This window comes from Camellia sinensis, chromosome 2, assembly GCF_055761805.1.
Source record: "Camellia sinensis isolate YWXY chromosome 2, ASM5576180v1, whole genome shotgun sequence".
Taxonomy (NCBI): Eukaryota; Viridiplantae; Streptophyta; class Magnoliopsida; order Ericales; family Theaceae; genus Camellia; species Camellia sinensis.
Window position 1 is genome coordinate 25,545,974 of NC_138962.1, and position 18,008 is coordinate 25,563,981.

Consider the following 18,008-nt stretch of genomic DNA (forward strand, 5'->3'; position numbering starts at 1 on the left):
CCACGCGTTACCCCTGATTTTGCGGTGTGATTGAAATTCACAGGTGTATCGGCCGTTACGGCCGACGTAGCGGTCGTAACGGTGGCGTAACGGCCGTAACGGCCCGTTACACCCGTTACAGGGCTTTTTTCGCTGATTATTTTCAAAAAAAAAAACAAAAGAAATACGGATAGTGTAAATGTTGGTTCAAACAAAAGAAAAAAACAAAAAAATAAAAGATGTGGTGGTACATACCTTTATTATTCAGAGGCTCAATCACTCGTTCAAATGCTTTGCTTTACAGCACATGAACCATTTCGAGGTGAGGTGTATCCATCCACAAATTTTCAGATCTAAAATACGGATGATATGAGTGAGAAATAGAGAGAGAGAAGAGAGAAGAGGGAGGAGATGAACCTGCTCTGTTCTGTGACTCTCCGGCTGCCCCTTTGTTCTTCAACACAAAACTGATCTATTTACGTTTGCTCCTGGACCGAATTCATCTCTGTGCTGCTTCCACAGGTTCATCCCCTCTCTGATCTTCTTTTTTTTGTTTTGGTTTGTTTGCTCCTGGACCGACCTCCGAAAGTGAGGCAGCTTTGTTTTGTTTTTTTATTTCTTTATGTTTGTAGCTTCCTGGGGAAGATTTGCCTTAGGAAGGCATATAAATTATATAATATAATATAACATTTGATTTGTTTTTTTTTTTTTTTTTTTGTGTGTGCAGTTTCCTGGGAAGACACACCCGTGTCTAGGAAATTTTTTTTTTTATTAATTTTATTTTTACAATGATTTTCAGATTTTAAATTTTGTAAAATTTACAAAATTTATGTGATATATTTAAAGCTATGCATTTATTTTTAGTATTTTTATATAATAATTAGTGATTGATTTTTTTTAAATATATATATATATATTTAGAGCTATGCATTTATTTTTAGTATTTTATATATAATAATTAGTGATTGATTTTTTTTTATAATATCTAAAAATCATAACACCTATAATTAAATTAATACATTTTATATATGTCAGTTTTTATTGAATTTTTTTTTCTTGCAGGTTATTCAAAAAGATAACAAATACTCAAGTGATTGAAGCCCAAAAAACAACTATGTAAGAATTTTTTTCTTTATAATTTATTTTTTAATTTTTATATGATTACATTAGCATGTAAACTCCAAATGTATAAATAGTTGTTGCAATTTTTTTTATAATCATTTCATTTAATATTTAATTATAAATATTTGGGAAAATTGGCCTAAGGTCCCTCCTCTACTTTTGATATGAGGAGAGGTCCTTTATAATATGTTTTGATGGCTAAGGTCCCTCAAATTTATTTTAGGTTATAAAGTACCTAAATTACCCTTCCTTTATAACATAAATTTGTTTGAATATTATATGGTTTACTTAACTAATACATTTTGGAAACCGAATTTGAAGGGGAGATTTTGTCGGAGTTTTCGTCGGAGATTTCAGTGGAGATTTTATGGTGGAGATTTCGTCGGAGATTTCAGTGGAGTTGACGAGAAAGATTGCTACGATCGTGTAGATTTTGTTGGAGATTTCGTCGGAGATTTCAGTGGTGTGATAGTGTATTGATCGCGTGGATTTTCAGTGGAGTTGAATCAGGTTTGTTCTCGATGGAGATAGCACATGCATTTTGATATTTGTTTTGAATTTTTGTGTAGAGAGAGGCCAGCTTGATAGAGTTGATTTTTATTTTTGGAATTAATTTTTTATTATTTGTTTTTTAATCAATTTGAAAGAGTGTTGACAGTGTGTTGATCGCGTAGGTTTTTGAGTTGAGTTGAATTAGGTTTGTTTTCGATTTAGATTCCAAATGTATTTTGATTTTTGTTTAGAGAGAGGCCAGCTTGATAGAGTTGATTTTTATTTTTGGAATTAATTTTTCATTCTTTGTTTTTTTGATCAATTTCAGATAGTGTTGACAGTGTAGGTGATTTTGATGTTTAGAGTTCATTTTTGGTGCTCTGTTTTTTATCAACATGCTGATGAATTATAGTTGTGTTCTATGTTTTTTCAAACCAGAGAAATTTCATTTTCTGCACTATTGTTTGTGTAGTCCAAAGGAAATTATAAGTGCATATGGACATATTATTAGAAGTTTGCAATGGAGATAGAATATGAGAAAGTGAATGTAAGTTCATAAATTTCTCTATACTTGTATTTGTAGTTCAGAGAAAATTGTAAGTTTGTTACTCACTTTCAGTTTGTAGTTCATAGAAAAGTATTTCTCTGGACTTGTATTCTATGTGATTTTTTTTCTATAATTGTGTTTAATTGTTAGCAGTAAATTTTTCTGTGATTCATTAAGTTTCTGTGATTTTGTTTTTTATCATCTTGAAGGTGAATATCAGTTTGTAGATGTCTTTGGAGTTTTATTTTAAGTTCAGAGAAAATTATAATTTTTAGAAATTTCTCTGTACATTTATGTTGTTATTGTGAAGTGTTTCTGTGATTTTCTTTGTTGTTTTTTGTTTCAGTTTCAATGGACAGTGCAGTGTTGTTGCTGTGCAAATATGGGAATGATACTATTGTCATTAATGTTTCATGCGAATTGAATTTTGAGGAATTGGTTGGCATTTTGTGTAAAACATGGGAGAATTTGAAACCTGAGACTATGTGTATTTCATATTCTATTTTGGGCCATCCGAATTGTATGGTTCGAAATAATATTGATTTTCTGAATATGTTGAGGGTTGTTTGTGCACGCGGTGTTGATATAGTTGATGTTTCAGTTAGTAGATGTAGTACTTCTGATGAAGAGGATGAAGTGGGGTCTAATTGGGTAGATGTTGTGGATGGTGAGTGTGATAGGCTGGGGGATGTTGAAAGGAATTCACTCTCTAAGTTTTGTTCTCACCAAGAAAAGGTGTTATTGTCGGCTAGTTGGCGGAATAATATTACGAGTGTTGGACAAAAGTTTGAGGGTGGTGTGGTTAAGTTCCGTACTTTTTTATGCAAGTATGCTATTGAGGTTGGTTTTCAGTTTACGTATGTTAAAAATGACAAGCTGAGGGTTACGGCAGAATGTGCATATAAGGAATCAAGGGGATGTATGTGGCGTGTACATGCTTCTGTTGAAAAAACAAATGGGTTCTTCTACATAAGGACTTTGAACAATGAACATACGTGTGGTGTGGCGGTTCGTACGAGTAAACATTCGAGGATGACTTCCAGCTTGGTTTCTGGGCTGATACTTGAAGAGGTAAGTGCAAAACCTTTAACTCGTCCAGTGGATGTTGTGAAAGAAATGAAAGACAAGTATGGGGTCTCAATTAGTTATAACTGTGGTTGGTTGAGTGTTGAGAAAGCAAAATGTAGTACATATGGGGATTCTTGTTTGTCATTTGATCAATTACGGTGGTATTTTGATGAGGCATTGAAGAACAATCCATGGAGTCGTTTTGAGTTAGATTTTGAAGATAACAAGCGTTTCAAAAGAGTGTTTGTGGCTTTTCATGCATGCATTGCTGGTTTCAAATATTGTCGGTCATTGCTTTTTCTTGATGGAACATTTTTGAAAGGACGATACAAAGGAGTTATGCTTGCTGCAACGGGGAAAGATGGGAATGAAGGTAATTGTAAATATATCTATTTTTATCTAAGTATGTGAATTTTCTATACATGTAGGAATTGAGTGAATGTGAATTTTCTCTGGTTTTGGCCACTGTGTGGATTTTCTATTGTTGTGGCCACTGTGGGAATTTTCAATGGATTTTTGTCAGTGTATGAATTTTCTCTGGATGTTGACAATGCTACGTAGCTCAAATTTGGTGGCTCAAAAGTGGCTCAAATGGCCAAAACGACGTCGTTTTGAGTACAGAACAACATAAAAATGGCCAAAACGACGTCGTTTTGGCCATTTGAGCCACTTTTGAGCCACAAAATTTGAGCTACGAGACATTTTCCTTGTGTGAATTGTATCTGTAGGTGGTCACTAAGTGAATTTTCTCTGTATATTATGATTGTGTGAATTTTCTCTGTAGCTGGTCACTAAGTCAATTTTCTCTGGATGTTGCCAATGTGTGAATTTTCTCTGGATGTTGGCAGTGTCAAACTTCTCTGGTTGTTTTATTGTTCTGTTTTTCTCTGTTGTTTTGTAGGTGGTCACTAAGTGAATTTTCTCTGTATATTATGATTGTGTGAATTTTCTCTGTAGCTGGTTACTAAGTCAATTTTCTCTGGATGTTGCCAATGTGTGAATTTTCTCTGGATGTTGGCAGTGTCAAACTTCTCTGGTTGTTTTATTGTTCTATTTTTCTCTGTTGTTTTGTAGGTGGTCACTAAGTGAATTTTCTCTGTATATTATGATTGTGTGAATTTTCTCTGTAGCTGGTTACTAAGTCAATTTTCTCTGAATGTTGCCAATGTGTGAATTTTCTCTGGATGTTGGCAGTGTCAAACTTTTCTGGTTGTTTATTGTTCTATTTTTCTCTGCATGTGTGTACCTAATATGCTTGTTCCTATTTGTTTTGTAGGTTTTTTTCCTGTAGCTTTTGCTGTTGTTGATGCTGAGAATAAAGACAATTGGTGTTGGTTTCTTGAACATTTATACGGAGTATTAGGATCAGAAAAGGTGATAAGTTTCATATCAGATCGACATTGTGGAATTGTGGAGGAAATTGCTAGGTTTTTCCCGAACTGCTTTCATAGATTTTGTCTGGAACATCTAAAGAGAAATTTGAGGGATAAGTAGTCATGTGGAAACACAAATTTGGTTAGGGAGACGATTGTGTCCAAGTTTTCAGAATGTGCATATGCTCCAACAAAGGCATCATTTCATTTCAAGTTAAATGAGTTAAAAAGTGAGGGAGGAGACATTGTGAGTGTTTTCTTGAGAAGTTTACCATATGAAAATTGGAGTGATGCATATTTTGCAGGGAAACGTTATGGTGAGATGTATTCAAATGTTGCTGAGTCATTCAATTCATGGATACAAGAAGCTCGGCACTTGCCAATAACAAATTTGGTGGACATGATACGGTTGCAAATCATGAATATGAGGTCTGATAGGAGGCTGCTCTCTAGTAAATGGAATAAAATTTTGTGTCCTCGTATGGATAGTGTGTTGGAGAAGTCTTTTTTGGATGGGAGGACATGGAATGTGAGTTTATCTTCTGATAATGTCTTTGAAGTGCATTGTTTTCCTTCGGTTATGGTTGATCTTGGGTTGAGAACTTGTTCATGTCGAAAATGGGAAATAAATGGGTATCCATGTCAACATGCTGTTGCTGCAATTTTTAGGAGTGGAAAGAATTTGAATTCATTTGTTGAACCATTTTTTCATGCTGATATGTATCGTCAAGCATACTCCTTTTCGATTGGCCCAGTTCCAACTGTTGAAAAACCTGTGTGTAGCATTGAAGATGCTATGATTTTACCTCCATTGAGCAAGAGACCTGCTGGGAGGCCGAAGAAGAACAGAATTGCTTCTACTGGAGAGTTTAAAAGGGTGATTAAGTGTAGTCGTTGTGAGAGTATTGGTCACCATAATAAGAGGACATGCAAAGAACCTTTGGTAAATAGTTGAGGATTATACATTTTATTGATGGAATAATACATTTGATGATTACTTTGTGTATTTTGTTTTGTGAAATTTATTTTTTGGACAGTGTATATAATAATATCAATCAAATTCATCCAGAGAAATTTTTCAATATCAGTTAAAATGTGTTTGTTGATATATACTATAGGCAGTGGGTTTGTAGTACCTGTCAAATTCATCCAGAGAAATTTTCCTATGGCAGAGAAAATTCTGTGTGTTGTGTTTTGAAGCTTCATATTCATCCACATAAATTTGACAATGGCAGACTAAAGTACTGTGTGGATTGTGTTTTTTCAATTTGATAATTGTTTTGTACTAACACAGTGCATTAGAGATTGAATGATCATATAGGCACCTTCTTTGGTGAGATATGAGTTAAATTTATCTGTAAATTTCTGGTAGGTTCATATCAGTCATTTCAAGAAATGTGCACAGCAGACAGAGCATTCAAAAAATTATTCTACAACCAAGAAACAAAATCAAGCTCTTTTGGATTTTCTCTGAGTTGAGAATTTCTCTGAGTTGAGAATTTCTCTGGACCAGGGAAGAATTTCTCTGGACTCACTTGAACTCAGAAATTTGTGTCAAAGCCAGAGAAATTTTCATCCAGAGAAATTTTTCACCATCAGAGAAAACTATATGGGCATTGTGTTCTGAAATTTGAAATTCATGCAATGAAATTTTTCAGTGGCAGATAAAATTACTGTGTGCTTTGTGTTTTGTTGAGTTTGATGATTGTTTTGTACCAACACAAAGTTTTACAGATTACATGATCATATAGGCATCCCCTTGGGACGATACAAATTAAATTTCTCTGTGAATTTCTGGTAGTTTATACTAGAGAAATTTCTGCAGACATTTTTCTCTGGCAGACAATTTTCTCTGGCAGACAATTGTTGAAATTTACATTAGTCGAAATAAAAAAAAAAAAATGAAATTTAGATTAGTCAAGAAAGGATATATACATATACGTCAAGGATCATCATTCCTTCAATGTATCAACAAGAAAGGATATATACATATATGTGAGACAATTTTCTCTGTGTGGATATGTACATTGTCTTCCTTTCACTAGTTTCACTATTACATTTGTGGTTCTTCTGGGGGTATTTCAATTGGTTCAGTCCATGACCGGCCAACTTCAGTCACAAATCTCTCTATGAGTTCTGCCCTCATCAACCTTATCTCTTGTGTGGACAATTTGGATTTGATAGGTTCATGCTTGCTATATTGTTTCATTATATAGCAGACAAAGAGGCCACAATCCAGACTGCATACAAATTATAGGTATGGTTAGTTTTAAGAAACATGCAACTGAAATTATCTTATTTATAGATGTATGAAACTTACGAATCGCTTTCTTGTTGTGGAGCATTGTTGACATACTCAAAGTCATAACTTGTGTTTTGTGAGTTAATTAATTTGAAGGAGGGTTATGATTGAGCGTCTCTTTCAAGACAAGCTTTCAAAAAATTCTCCACGTAATCTTGCTGCAAAAAAATAATTTTTATATAACAGAGAAATTTACGGACAAGTCAATGGGATTCTATAAAAATTATCATCACATAAAGATGATGATGGATCAGAGAAATTTGCACTCGTTACCAATTGTTTTGCATCTTTGACATATTTGTCTTCTGCATCATCCCTCCTTGGCCTCAGTGAGTTGTAGAACCTCCATAAATTGTCTTGTTTGTCCAGGACAAGCAAGGTCCAGTGATTTCCATGTGTGGACTTCTCATTACCTCCAGTATTTATTGGGAAATGGAGGAACCTATAGTTCCTCCATGCTGTTTCAATATGCTTGTCAAATAAGGACACTCGAAAACTTTGATTTTCTGTCATGTTGATGAAATTCTGTGCTCAGAGAAAATCAAAAAATGGTTTTGTTAGTGACACAACTGACTTCAAGAAGTATATTAAGAAGAGAAAGTAGAAAGTAAATTCCAGAGAAAATCAAATAAAATAGTAGTAACATACCAAGCACATGGATGTGAAAAAAAATGAGGTTGGTTGTTGTTTCTCTCTGATTTGGTCAGCCAAAAGGATCTCTCCATAGCCATCAATGACCTGAAAAATATGATTTATAATTGTAATATTGTTTTATAAAGGCTGATGGAACATTGCAAAGAAATGTTGATGAAAGGGAAAGACTTACATTGTTGGCAATTTCTTTTTGCTTTATGAGGTTTCCAATGTCTTCAAAGGTAATGATATTCAACTCACTTGTCCAAATTAAAGCTCTACAAGATGACAAAGAAGGGATTGAATTGTTGTTAATGCAACATAAGTTTGTAATTTGTTGTTTGTTATGTTCTATTTTGTTTGTTGTACTTACTCAAGCCCAGACACATTTGATATGTGCTGCAAGATGTCTTTTATATGATCTTTTATCAATCTTGAAATGGGAAGAGTTTGTGGAAAGACCCAAGATTTTGTGATGTTTATAGGTTGAGGCAAGACGTATGCATCAGCATCAAGCACTTCTTTGTCCTTTGTGCTTTGCTCAACTTGTTTTGCAGCTTGTTTTGAAGCTCTGGTCACTTTCGCAACTTTTGGATATTGGAATTCTGGATCATGCTGCTTTTCCTTCCTTTCTTTTGCCTTTAAGTTTTTTATCATTGAGGTTGGATCTTTTTTTACTGTAGGCAGTGAAAATATTAGGAAAAGTGAAATTTCTCTGAAGCAACAGATGATATTTCAATATGTAAATTTATTTAATTCAATATTTTGCAGTTACCATAGAGTTTCTTCTTTTGTTTCGGTTGTTGTTTGTGTGGGATTTGCTCTTGTTGGGTTGTTGGTTGTTGTTCCAGTTGCATTCCAACTATACACAGTGAAAATCAAACAAGCCCCAAAAATGGAATAAGAAAATATACGGAGAAATGAAATGAGCAGTAGAAATATAACTAATGTGTTGAGAGAGATATAACTTCCAGAGAAAATTATAATAAATAGAAATTTCTCTGAGTTATGATGGCACAAGGACATAACTTTTTGTGGCTCAAGATTTTCACTGACCTTGTAGTTGAAGTTGTGTTGGTGTTCGGTATGGTTGTGTTGCTAGTTGGACAGATAGTTCTTGAACTTGTTCATGCAATTTGGCATTTTCAGTTTCAAGCTCCGAATTTGAACACCTCAACTGTTGAATTGTTTTTGCATCGTCTGCTTTTTCAACCTCCGACATCCTTAGTTTCATTCGGATTGTGCTTTCTTTTTCTTGAAGTTCTGAGTTATGTGATGTCAGGATTCTTATTGAAATATCCTTTTCAGCAAGTAATTCCATCCAATTTCTGTCTTCTTCTTTTTTAGATTGAGACAGTGCCTTCAGTCTTTGACGTAGATCAGCAATTTGGGCATCTTTTGATTCCTCAAATTCTTCAGGCTGATGCATTGTTGAGCCACAAATGCCATCATGTTGTTGGTCCATCTGCTCATTATTTTATTCTTCATCACTTTCATCCTTGTTCTCTTCTTCTTGTTCATCTTCATCTTCATCTTCTTGTTCACTGTCTTCTTCTTTCTGTTCATTTTGTTCTTTGTCTTCTGGTTCTGTTTCTTCACTTTCTTTGGTGGTTTCTTCTTCTGTGCTGCTTGCTTGATGTTCTTGTCCATTGCTGGCTTCGTATTCTTCTGTGTTGCCTTCTTTTTGTTCATTTCCTCCATCTTCAGATGGATCTTGTAATGTCTCCTTGAATATGACAATTGCCTTTTTTAATTCTTTCTTCGTCTTTTTGCCAAGACAAAACTCCTCAGATGGGTTTTTGACTAGCTGCTTGTTATCAATCTGTAACAGGAGACTCTTTTATTAGAGAAATGTTACAAAATTCACTGAGAGAAAAAATTCAAATAAGGAAAATAAAATTCATCTAAATGATACTAATTGGAAACAAACTTCAGAGAAAATTGTATTGGGCCAGAGAAAATTAGAGACATGGAGTTAATTTTATGGGGCAGAGAAAATTATGAAACAGTGAAATAAGCAGTGTTTATAAGTTAATGTTTTACTGTATTTGTGTCAGAGAAATTTGAATTCCAGTGAAAATTCATTAGAAGGGTAGAAATAAACAGTGTTTATCAAAGATGCAAGGCACACAAGTTATGGGCAGAGAAAATTACACACAAGGAGATAAAATTTGATGGGCCAGAGAAAATTATGTAACAAAGAACATAATTCAGATATTAGAGAAAATGAATCAGGGCATATAAGTTAATGTGTTACAATTGTGGTCAGAGAAATTTGGATGGCAGAGAAAATTGATTACAATGGCAGAAATAGACCAGTGGTTAACAAAGAAGAAAACAGAAATTGATATTTCAGAGAAAATTAATCTTAATCAATCAATGCACAAGGAGGGAAACAAAGCAGTGGTCAGAGAAATTTTGAAATTTCACTGAGATTTCGGTAGCAATAGGAATCTAACCTGTCGAGGTGCAAGAGAGTGGACTGGTGTCTTCTGCAGCTGTTTCGTCAAGGTTTGAAGGTTCCACTTGGCACATCTTGGGAAGTCTGTTGTGTTACTGTCTTCTGAGTCAATGATAGTTGCATGTTTACATAGCCAATACTGTGATGAAAATGAAAGTAAATAAAATTTTGTAAATGCACAAATTTGTAAGTATGATAACTGCAAATTTGAATGGATATTATACTTACCAGCAATGCAATGACACACCCCGTAACTTTTTCTGGAGTTCTATGCAATGCCATGAAAGAATCAATCAATGTTGATGTGATTGCTTCCGGCCAATCATACTGTTTCATTGATTCAAGAGGTTCCACATACTTTATAAAAACCCAACCTATTGAATTCCCACTTGTTGCAAAAAATAGGGTGAGACACAAGTACAATGTAACAATGATTGCTACATCTTTGAAGTCAGTTGGTTGCTTGCCTTTCATTGCTTTGACCAAGGCATTTTTAAGAACAGGACCAATGAGCCTTGTGTCCTTTTGGAATCTTCTCCTGAGGAATGCAGATTTTGGCTTTTTAGAGTATCTTAATGACATGGCTCCTTTACCTCCTTCCAAACCAAAAATCAAGGTCATGTCATTTGTTGTAAAGGTCAGGTTCTTCTTCCCAACTGTGAATGCTTTTGTTTTTTCATTGTAACATTGGATTATGGCAACTACATCATCATCGGATTTCCTAGATTTCTTTGGATCCATCCTTCCAGTGGTTAGAGCTTGGATCAAGTACCAGAATGGGGTCTTTTGAAGCTCTAGAAGATGTTTTGAACTGAATTTAAGTGTTTGAAAGAAGGAGACGACAGATGAGAGGTTGGATCGGAATTGAATGCTGTAGTGAGCTCTCTTTCTGTGGAGTTTAACAGGTTTTTTCCCCCTTGAGCTTGAGTCTTTTGAAGTTGGGGTACTCATCTGGATGCTAGTTGCTTCATCAGCTTGGACTTGTGTGTTTTGGAAAGGAGTTTGTGGTGTTTTAGTGCTGGTTTTTGATCTTAGATGATAAGAGGACTGATAGAGTTGTTCTTGCTTCCTTGGTGTTTTTAGTGTTTTGCTGCTGGTTTTTGATCCTAGTCCATAAGAAGACTGAGACAGTTTCTGTTTTTTGCTTGGTTTTTCCGGTGTTTCGCTGCCTTTACGTTTTGCCATTTCTAGACAATGATTAAAGCATAGAGATGTCAACATTAAATCCCAGAGAAAAATGGAAATGTCAGAGAAAATTACAGATAAGGGAGAAAATTGGATATGCCAGAGAAAATTACAGATAAGGGAAAATTACAGAAAATTTGACATGTTAGAGAAAATCAACACAGCATCATAAACATGGGAGAGAAATTTTCAATAATTGTTTAAATTACAGATAGAAGTAAACATACCAGAGAAAATGAATGATAGAAAAAAGTAAATATGGCAAGTGAAAGAAAATTTGCATTCCACAATTAGAAGAAGATAAAATAAACAAAGTAATGTAAACATGGCACTCAGAAGTACACCATATTGAAATCAAGAATTGAACAAAATAAACATACCAGAGAAAAATGCACATTCTGGAGAAAATTACACATTATTGAGGAAATTTCCATTCCAGAGAAAATTTCAATTCATAATATTAAAATGCAAGAAAAATTTACATACACAAGCAGAGAAAATTAACCATGATAGAGACACTCAATGGAGGAAAGTGGTGCGATGTGGTCAGAGAAAATTATAAATACCAGAGAAACTTAAGACAGGGGCAAGAGTGTAATTGACATTGCAGAGAAGGATACATATTCCAGAGAAATTTACAAAGCAGAGAAATTCAGAGACAAAATGACAGAAACATGTTCAAGAATAAGATTAAAATTCAGAGAAATAACTTTTTCTCAAAGTACATATGGCAGAGAAAATTCCAAGAAGAAACATTCATTCCAGTCCACAATATTAAAATTCCAGAGAAAATTTAAAATGACAAAGACACAAGGGAGGAAAGTGGTGCGATGTGGTCAGAGAAAATTATAAATACCAGAGAAACTTAGACAGGGGCAAGAGTGTAATTGACATTGCAGAGAAGGATACATATTCCAGAGAAATTTACAAAGCAGAGAAATTCAGAGACAAAATGACAGAAACATATTCAAGAATAAGATTAAAATTCAGAGAAATAACTTTTTCTCAAAGTACATATGGCAGAGAAAATTCCAAGAAGAATCATTCATTCCAGTCCACAATATTAAAATTCCAGAGAAAATTTAAAATGACAAAGACACAAGGGAGGAAAGTGATGTGATGTGGTCAGAGAAAATTATAAATACCAGAGAAACTTAAGACAGGGGCAAGAGTGTAATTGACATTGCAGAGAATGATACATATTCCAGAGAAATTTACAAAGTAGAGAAATTCATAGACAAAATGACAGAAACATATTCAAGAATAAGATCAAAATTCAGATAAATAACTTTTTCTCAAAGTACATATGGCAGAGAAAATTCCAAGAAGAAACATTCATTCCAGTCCACAATATTAAAATTCCAGAGAAAATTGAAAATGACAAAGACACAAGGGAGGAAAGTGATGTGATGTGGTCAGAGAAAATTATAAATACCAGAGAAACTTAAGACAGAGGCAAGAAAGCAATAGACATTCTAGATTAAGATAGACATTGCAATTAAAAATACATATTACAGAGAAATTTACGGAGCAGGAAAATTTATAGACAGAATTACAGAAACATGTTCAAGAATAAGATAAAAACACAAAAAATTGTTGTGAAAATAAACATGCCAGAGAAAATTGAAAGAAGAAAATTACATTAATAAAAAATCAGAGAAATTCAAATGCCAGAGAAATTTACAGATAAAATCACACAAATATGTTGAAGAATAATTTCAAAATACACAGAAATAAATTTTTTCAAATTCAGGTAGCTTTTTATTACGAAATTGAAACCCTAATTTATGAAAGGTTATTATAAAATGCTATTAACTGTGTTTCCAGAGAAAATCTAGTTGTATTGTAGAAAAACTGACCAGAGTTAGGATGAACCTTGAATGATGAGCTGATATGGCCCGCGATGAAGATGCGACGTGACGAAGATGGACTGAGATGATGATGAGCCGTGAAAACGAAGCTTTAACCTAGGTCAGAGAAATTTGTGAGGAAGGAATGGGAATGATTTTTGGAGAAAATAACGAAGCTGTAATGTCGATGGTGCAGATGATGTTGAAACCCTAATTCTGCTGTTCTCCTGTTCGTGAAGGTGCTGGATGTTTGGAATGTAACTGAGAAGTCGGAATGAGTTTGGTTCTGTGTTGATTTTGGCGAGGGTATTTTGGTCCACAAAATAATTAAAAACGCGCGCGAAGTTGTTTCAGGGACGTGAGGCATCACTATCTTTTTGTGTGTCCTTTATCCTCTAAATTGTTATTATTAAGGACCTTAAAAAAAAATCCCCTAAATATTTTTATTTTGTTATTGTGATGTGTTGTGACAACAATATTGAAGTCACTATTTTTTTTAAAATATCTTTTCAAAAGAAAAAAAAAATCAATACCTCAAAAAAAATTCTTTGTAATTTATTTTTTAATTTTTATATGATTATATTAGCATGTAAAATCGAAATGTATAAATAGTGGTTGTATTTTTTATAACTATTTTATTTAGTATTTAATTTGAAATATTTTTAAAAAAAAATTTGGAAGCACATATGTGTTGTGACAACAATTTTGATAGCACAAATTTATTTATTTTTTAAAAAAATGTCTTTCTCTAAAATAAAAAAAATAAAAATAAAAACAATAGCTCAATCAATGCCATGAAAAATGTCTTTATTCCTAATTACATTAGCATGTAAAATTGAAATGTATAAATAGTGGTTGAATTTTTTTTATAATCATTTCATTTAATATTTAATTATAAATATTTTTTATTTTGTTATTACAACACTGTTAAAGGCATAATTCTATTTTTAAAAAAATGACTTTTTTTAAAAAAAATTAATACCTCAAAAAAAAATTCTTTATAATTCATTTTTTAATTTTTATATGATTACATTGGCATATAAAATCGAAATGTATAAATAGTGGTTGTATTTTTTATAACTATTTTATTCAGTATTTAATTTGAAATATTTTTTAAAAAAAATGTGGAAGCACATATGTGTTGTGACAACAGTTTTGATAGCACAAATTTATTTATTTTTTAAAAAAATGTCTTTCTCTAAAATAAAAAAAATAAAAATAAAAACAATAGCTCGATCAATGCCATGAAAAATGTCTTTATTCCTAATTACATTAGCATGTAAAATCCAAATGTATAAATAGTGGCTGAATTTTTTTTATAATCATTTCATTTAATATTTAATTATAAATATTTTTTATTTTGTTATTACAACACTGTTAAAGGCATAATTTTATTTTTAAAAAAATGACTTTTTAAAAAAAAAAAATCAATACCTCAAAAAAAATTATTTATAATTCATTTTTTAATTTTTATATGATTACATTGGCATGTAAAATCGAAATGTATAAATAGTGGTTGTATTTTTTATAACTATTTTGTTCAGTATTTAATTTGAAATATTTTTTAAAAAAAATTTGGAAGCACATGTGTTGTGACAACAATTTTGATAGCACAAATTTATTTATTTTTTAAAAAAATGTCTTTCTCTAAAATTAAAAAAAATAAAAATAAAAACAATAACTCAATCAATGCCATGAAAAATGTCTTTATTCCTAATTACATTAGCATGTAAAACCCAAATGTATAAATAGTGGATGAATTTTTTTTATAATTATTTCATTTAACATTTAATTATAAATATTTTTTTATTTTTTTATTGTAATGTGTTGTGATAACAAATTTTTTTTTTTTAATGACAAAATTTGTTGTCACAACAATTTTTATAGCAAAATTTTCTTTTTTTAAAAATATTTTTATAATTTATTTTTAAATTTTTATATGATTACATTGGCATGTAAAATCCAAATGTATAAATAGTGGTTACATTTTTTTATAATTATTTTATTTAGTATTTAATTTTAAATATTTTTTTACAATCATTTCATTTAAAAATAAATTTAAAAAATGTATTAATGATGCAGAATTCATATTCAAAAATGCCACGACAAAAGGGTCCCAATGATGAACCCCCAAGTGATGATATTGGTTGGAAATTTGGAACTCAAGTTGAAGGCACTAGACATCATATTATCTGCAAATTTTGTGGACATCACATTAAAGGTGGGATTACGCGTTTCAAACAACATTTAGCACATCAAACAGGACAAGTGCATTCTTGTCCTAATGTTAGTAGAGACGTGATGCAAGAAATGATGAAACATTTACAAAATAAGAAAATGAGTAAAGTAGACAAACAAAAGAGAAAAGTTGAATTGGAAGCACATATTAGGAGAGATGATCTCTATGATGAAAATGAAGAGGGAGATTTTGTAGATCTTCGAGATGATGACTCTGACTCTGATCCAGAGATGACCAGGGCTAGACAAGCAAGTATTCGTTCACAACAACAATGGGAGGAAAGGCAACAATTTAGACGAGGTGTTGCAGGTCATGGATCACAAAACGATGCAGGTGGTAGTTCTGGTGCAGGGGGTAGTGCTCAAAGAATGCCAAAAGGGTCAGGTATTACTAATGTTTTTCGTCGATCACAATCTGTGCGTGAAACTGGTGGGAGTGGACGTAATTGGATTAAGCCCAATGCTCCTGAAGCAAGGTTGAGGGCAATGGATGTAGAACTCCAAAAGAGCAAGAGTACAAAACAGCGAAAAATCTCCACAATGAATTTACAGAAGCTAAAAGAGAGATTGGGACGGGCAGTGTCCAAGTTTATATTCTATAATCGTATTCCATTCAATGCAGTTGATTCAGAGTATACACAACCCATGCTTGATGTTGCTGCTGAAGTAGGGCCAGGAGTAAAGGGTCCTAGTGCTTATGAAGTTTCTGAAGTATATTTGGGCATGGAGCATGATGAAATGACAGAATGGATAGGATCATTCAAGGGAATTTGGGCAAAGAGAGGTGTATCCATCATGTGTGATGGTTGGAGCAGTCTAACTCGGCAACACATCATCAACTTCTTAGTGTACTGCAATAGAGGTACTATATTTCACAAATCAATTGATGCCTCTAATATTGTTAGTAGGACTGCTGAATATTATTTTGGGTTGTTAGATAAAGTTGTTGATGAAATTGGAGAACAATACGTTGTTCAAGTGGTAACTGATAATGAACCTGCACTGAAAGCAGCCGGTAAAATGTTAATGAGAAAAAGGAAACATTTATATTGGACAGCTTGTTCAGCACATTGTATCGATCTCATGCTAAAAGACATAGCCAATAAGAAAAGTGTAGCAAAGGTGATTGAAGATGGTAAAACCATCACCAATTTCATTTATAATAGTGGATGGGTGTTGGATTTAATGAGAAAATTCACTGGAGGTAGAGAATTGATTCGACCTGCCATCACTCGATTTGCTACAAATTTTATTGCCATTGAGAGTATTGTTAGATATAAACAACAATTGAGAGCTACGTTTAATAGTGATGAGTGGAAGAATTCTAGATGGGGGAAGGCAAAGACTGGGCAGCCTTACAATGTGAAAAAAATTATTTTGGGAAAGGAGTTTTGGCAGAAAGCAACAGAGCTTTGTAAAGTTCATGAGCCCCTAGTCAGAGTATTGAGGTTGGTTGATGGAGATGAGAAGCCAACAATGGGTTTCATATATGAAGCTATAGATAGAGCAAAGTTGGCAATTCAAAGAGATTGTCGCTACTACACCGAGTATTGAAAAATTATTGATACTCGATGGTCTTTTCAATTGCATCAAGATTTGCATGCGGCTGGTAAGTGTTACGATTTCAATTATAAAATGTATATTTATTTACAATTATTAATTGTCTTCTTGCATCAAGATTTGCATGCGGCTGGTAAGTGTTACGATTTCAATTATAAAATGTATATTTATTTACAATTATTAATTGTCTTCTTATTTTTGAAGGATATTTTTTAAATCCTCAATTCCAATATGGTGTTGCCTCATCCAATGAAATGATAAGAGAAGTGATGGATGGGCTTAAAAAAGTAATTACCAGATTAGAGCCTAATATGGATGCTCAAGTGAAAGCAACAAATCAAGTACGTACCAATTATTTAAATTTTAATAGTAATAATCTACTTTTGCAAATGTTACTTGTAATGATTGTCCAAATTGTAGTTGTTGCTGTTTCGAGATAAACAGGAAACTTTTGGGACTCCTTTAGCACAAAGAGCATGGAAACAATCAAATCCAGGTTTTATTTTCAAAATTACAAATTTACAATATATAAATACTTAAATAATTTTTTATCATATTTTGACTTATGTCTAATGTAATGTAATTTTGTGCAGCTGAGTGGTGGATTATTCATGGCAGTTGTGCTCCTGAACTTCAAAAAATAGCTGTGAAAGTATTAAGTCAAACCACCACATCATCTCACTGTGAACGTAATTGGAGTACTTTTAGTCTCATCCATACGAAGACGAGGAATAGATTGAAATATAAGAAAATCCAAAGATTAGTCTTCATCACCTACAACATGAGATTAAAATTGAGACATGTTAAAAGAAGCAGCCAATAGGAGATTGATAGGAGTTTTAATCCTATTAACTTGGATTATATATTTGAAGAAGATGATCCAATAAGTCCATGGATAGAAGAAAGGGAAAATCCTTTGCTAGATGGTGTGGATAATTCTGAATGGCTAGATTTGGTCTCAGATGATGATGGTGGTGGTGGCAACGACAGCAATGGCGATGGCGGCGATGGCAGCGATGGAAACGATGGTGGTGGCAGCCATAGATATCAACCTCGACGCACTTCTCAAAGCTCAACTCCTACTCTAACTCAAAGTGATAATAGTGGTGGTTTAACACCATCTGATGAAGGAGGTGATGATGGTGAAGGCACTTCTCACGGTGACGGTGGTGGCGGTGGCAGCGACAATGGTGGTGAT

At 33.1% G+C, this 18,008-nt stretch overlaps 3 protein-coding genes and 1 long non-coding RNA gene across 5 annotated transcripts; 1 reads left to right on the top strand and 3 right to left on the bottom strand.

The window, feature by feature from the left end:
• LOC145806901 (uncharacterized) lies at positions 1 to 532 on the bottom strand. Its single transcript, XR_014350269.1, has 3 exons — positions 397 to 532; positions 235 to 332; positions 1 to 132 (listed from the first exon to the last, which is right to left on the bottom strand). It is a non-coding gene; the product is annotated as an uncharacterized LOC145806901 (long non-coding RNA).
• Positions 366 to 16,906, top strand: LOC145806796 (uncharacterized). 2 transcript variants are annotated; one of them, XR_014350257.1, is made up of 3 exons: positions 366 to 501; positions 1,042 to 1,095; positions 15,996 to 16,134. XR_014350257.1 is itself a non-coding variant. In XM_082904614.1 (3 exons), the coding sequence occupies exon 3, from the start codon at positions 15,110 to 15,112 to the stop codon at positions 16,802 to 16,804; it is 1,695 nt and encodes a 564-aa protein (XP_082760740.1). In that variant the 5' UTR covers positions 366 to 501; positions 1,042 to 1,095; positions 15,095 to 15,109; the 3' UTR covers positions 16,805 to 16,906. The 2 variants fall into 2 exon arrangements, 1 of the variants encoding a protein (XP_082760740.1); XM_082904614.1 differs by having other exon boundaries at positions 15,095 to 16,906.
• Positions 6,474 to 8,187, bottom strand: LOC145806853 (uncharacterized). The gene is made up of 6 exons (XM_082904688.1): positions 7,890 to 8,187; positions 7,710 to 7,794; positions 7,532 to 7,621; positions 7,157 to 7,408; positions 6,902 to 7,041; positions 6,474 to 6,821 (listed from the first exon to the last, which is right to left on the bottom strand). The coding sequence occupies exons 1-5, from the start codon at positions 8,171 to 8,173 to the stop codon at positions 6,985 to 6,987; spliced, it is 768 nt and encodes a 255-aa protein (XP_082760814.1). The 5' UTR covers positions 8,174 to 8,187; the 3' UTR covers positions 6,474 to 6,821; positions 6,902 to 6,984.
• LOC145806847 (uncharacterized) lies at positions 8,389 to 14,686 on the bottom strand. The gene is made up of 2 exons (XM_082904683.1): positions 9,976 to 14,686; positions 8,389 to 9,338 (listed from the first exon to the last, which is right to left on the bottom strand). Exon 1 carries the CDS (start codon positions 11,196 to 11,198, stop codon positions 10,023 to 10,025), a length of 1,176 nt encoding a protein of 391 aa, XP_082760809.1. The 5' UTR covers positions 11,199 to 14,686; the 3' UTR covers positions 8,389 to 9,338; positions 9,976 to 10,022.
• Positions 16,907 to 18,008: the final 1,102 nt, after the last annotated feature.

Bases quoted from the DNA above. Each gene is read 5' to 3' on its own strand.
- LOC145806853 (XM_082904688.1), bottom strand. From the start codon at position 8,173: ATGATAAAAAACTTAAAGGCAAAAGAAAGGAAGGAAAAGCAGCATGAT. The intron at 7,622-7,709 runs GTAAGTCTTTCC...CATATTTTTCAG, and splicing joins AAAAAGAAATTGCCAACAAT to GTCATTGATGGCTATGGAGA. The intron at 7,409-7,531 runs GTATGTTACTAC...CTCTGAGCACAG, and splicing joins TTTTCACATCCATGTGCTTG to AATTTCATCAACATGACAGA.
- LOC145806796 (XM_082904614.1), top strand. From the start codon at position 15,110: ATGCCACGACAAAAGGGTCCCAATGATGAACCCCCAAGTGATGATATT.
- LOC145806847 (XM_082904683.1), bottom strand. From the start codon at position 11,198: ATGTTGACATCTCTATGCTTTAATCATTGTCTAGAAATGGCAAAACGT.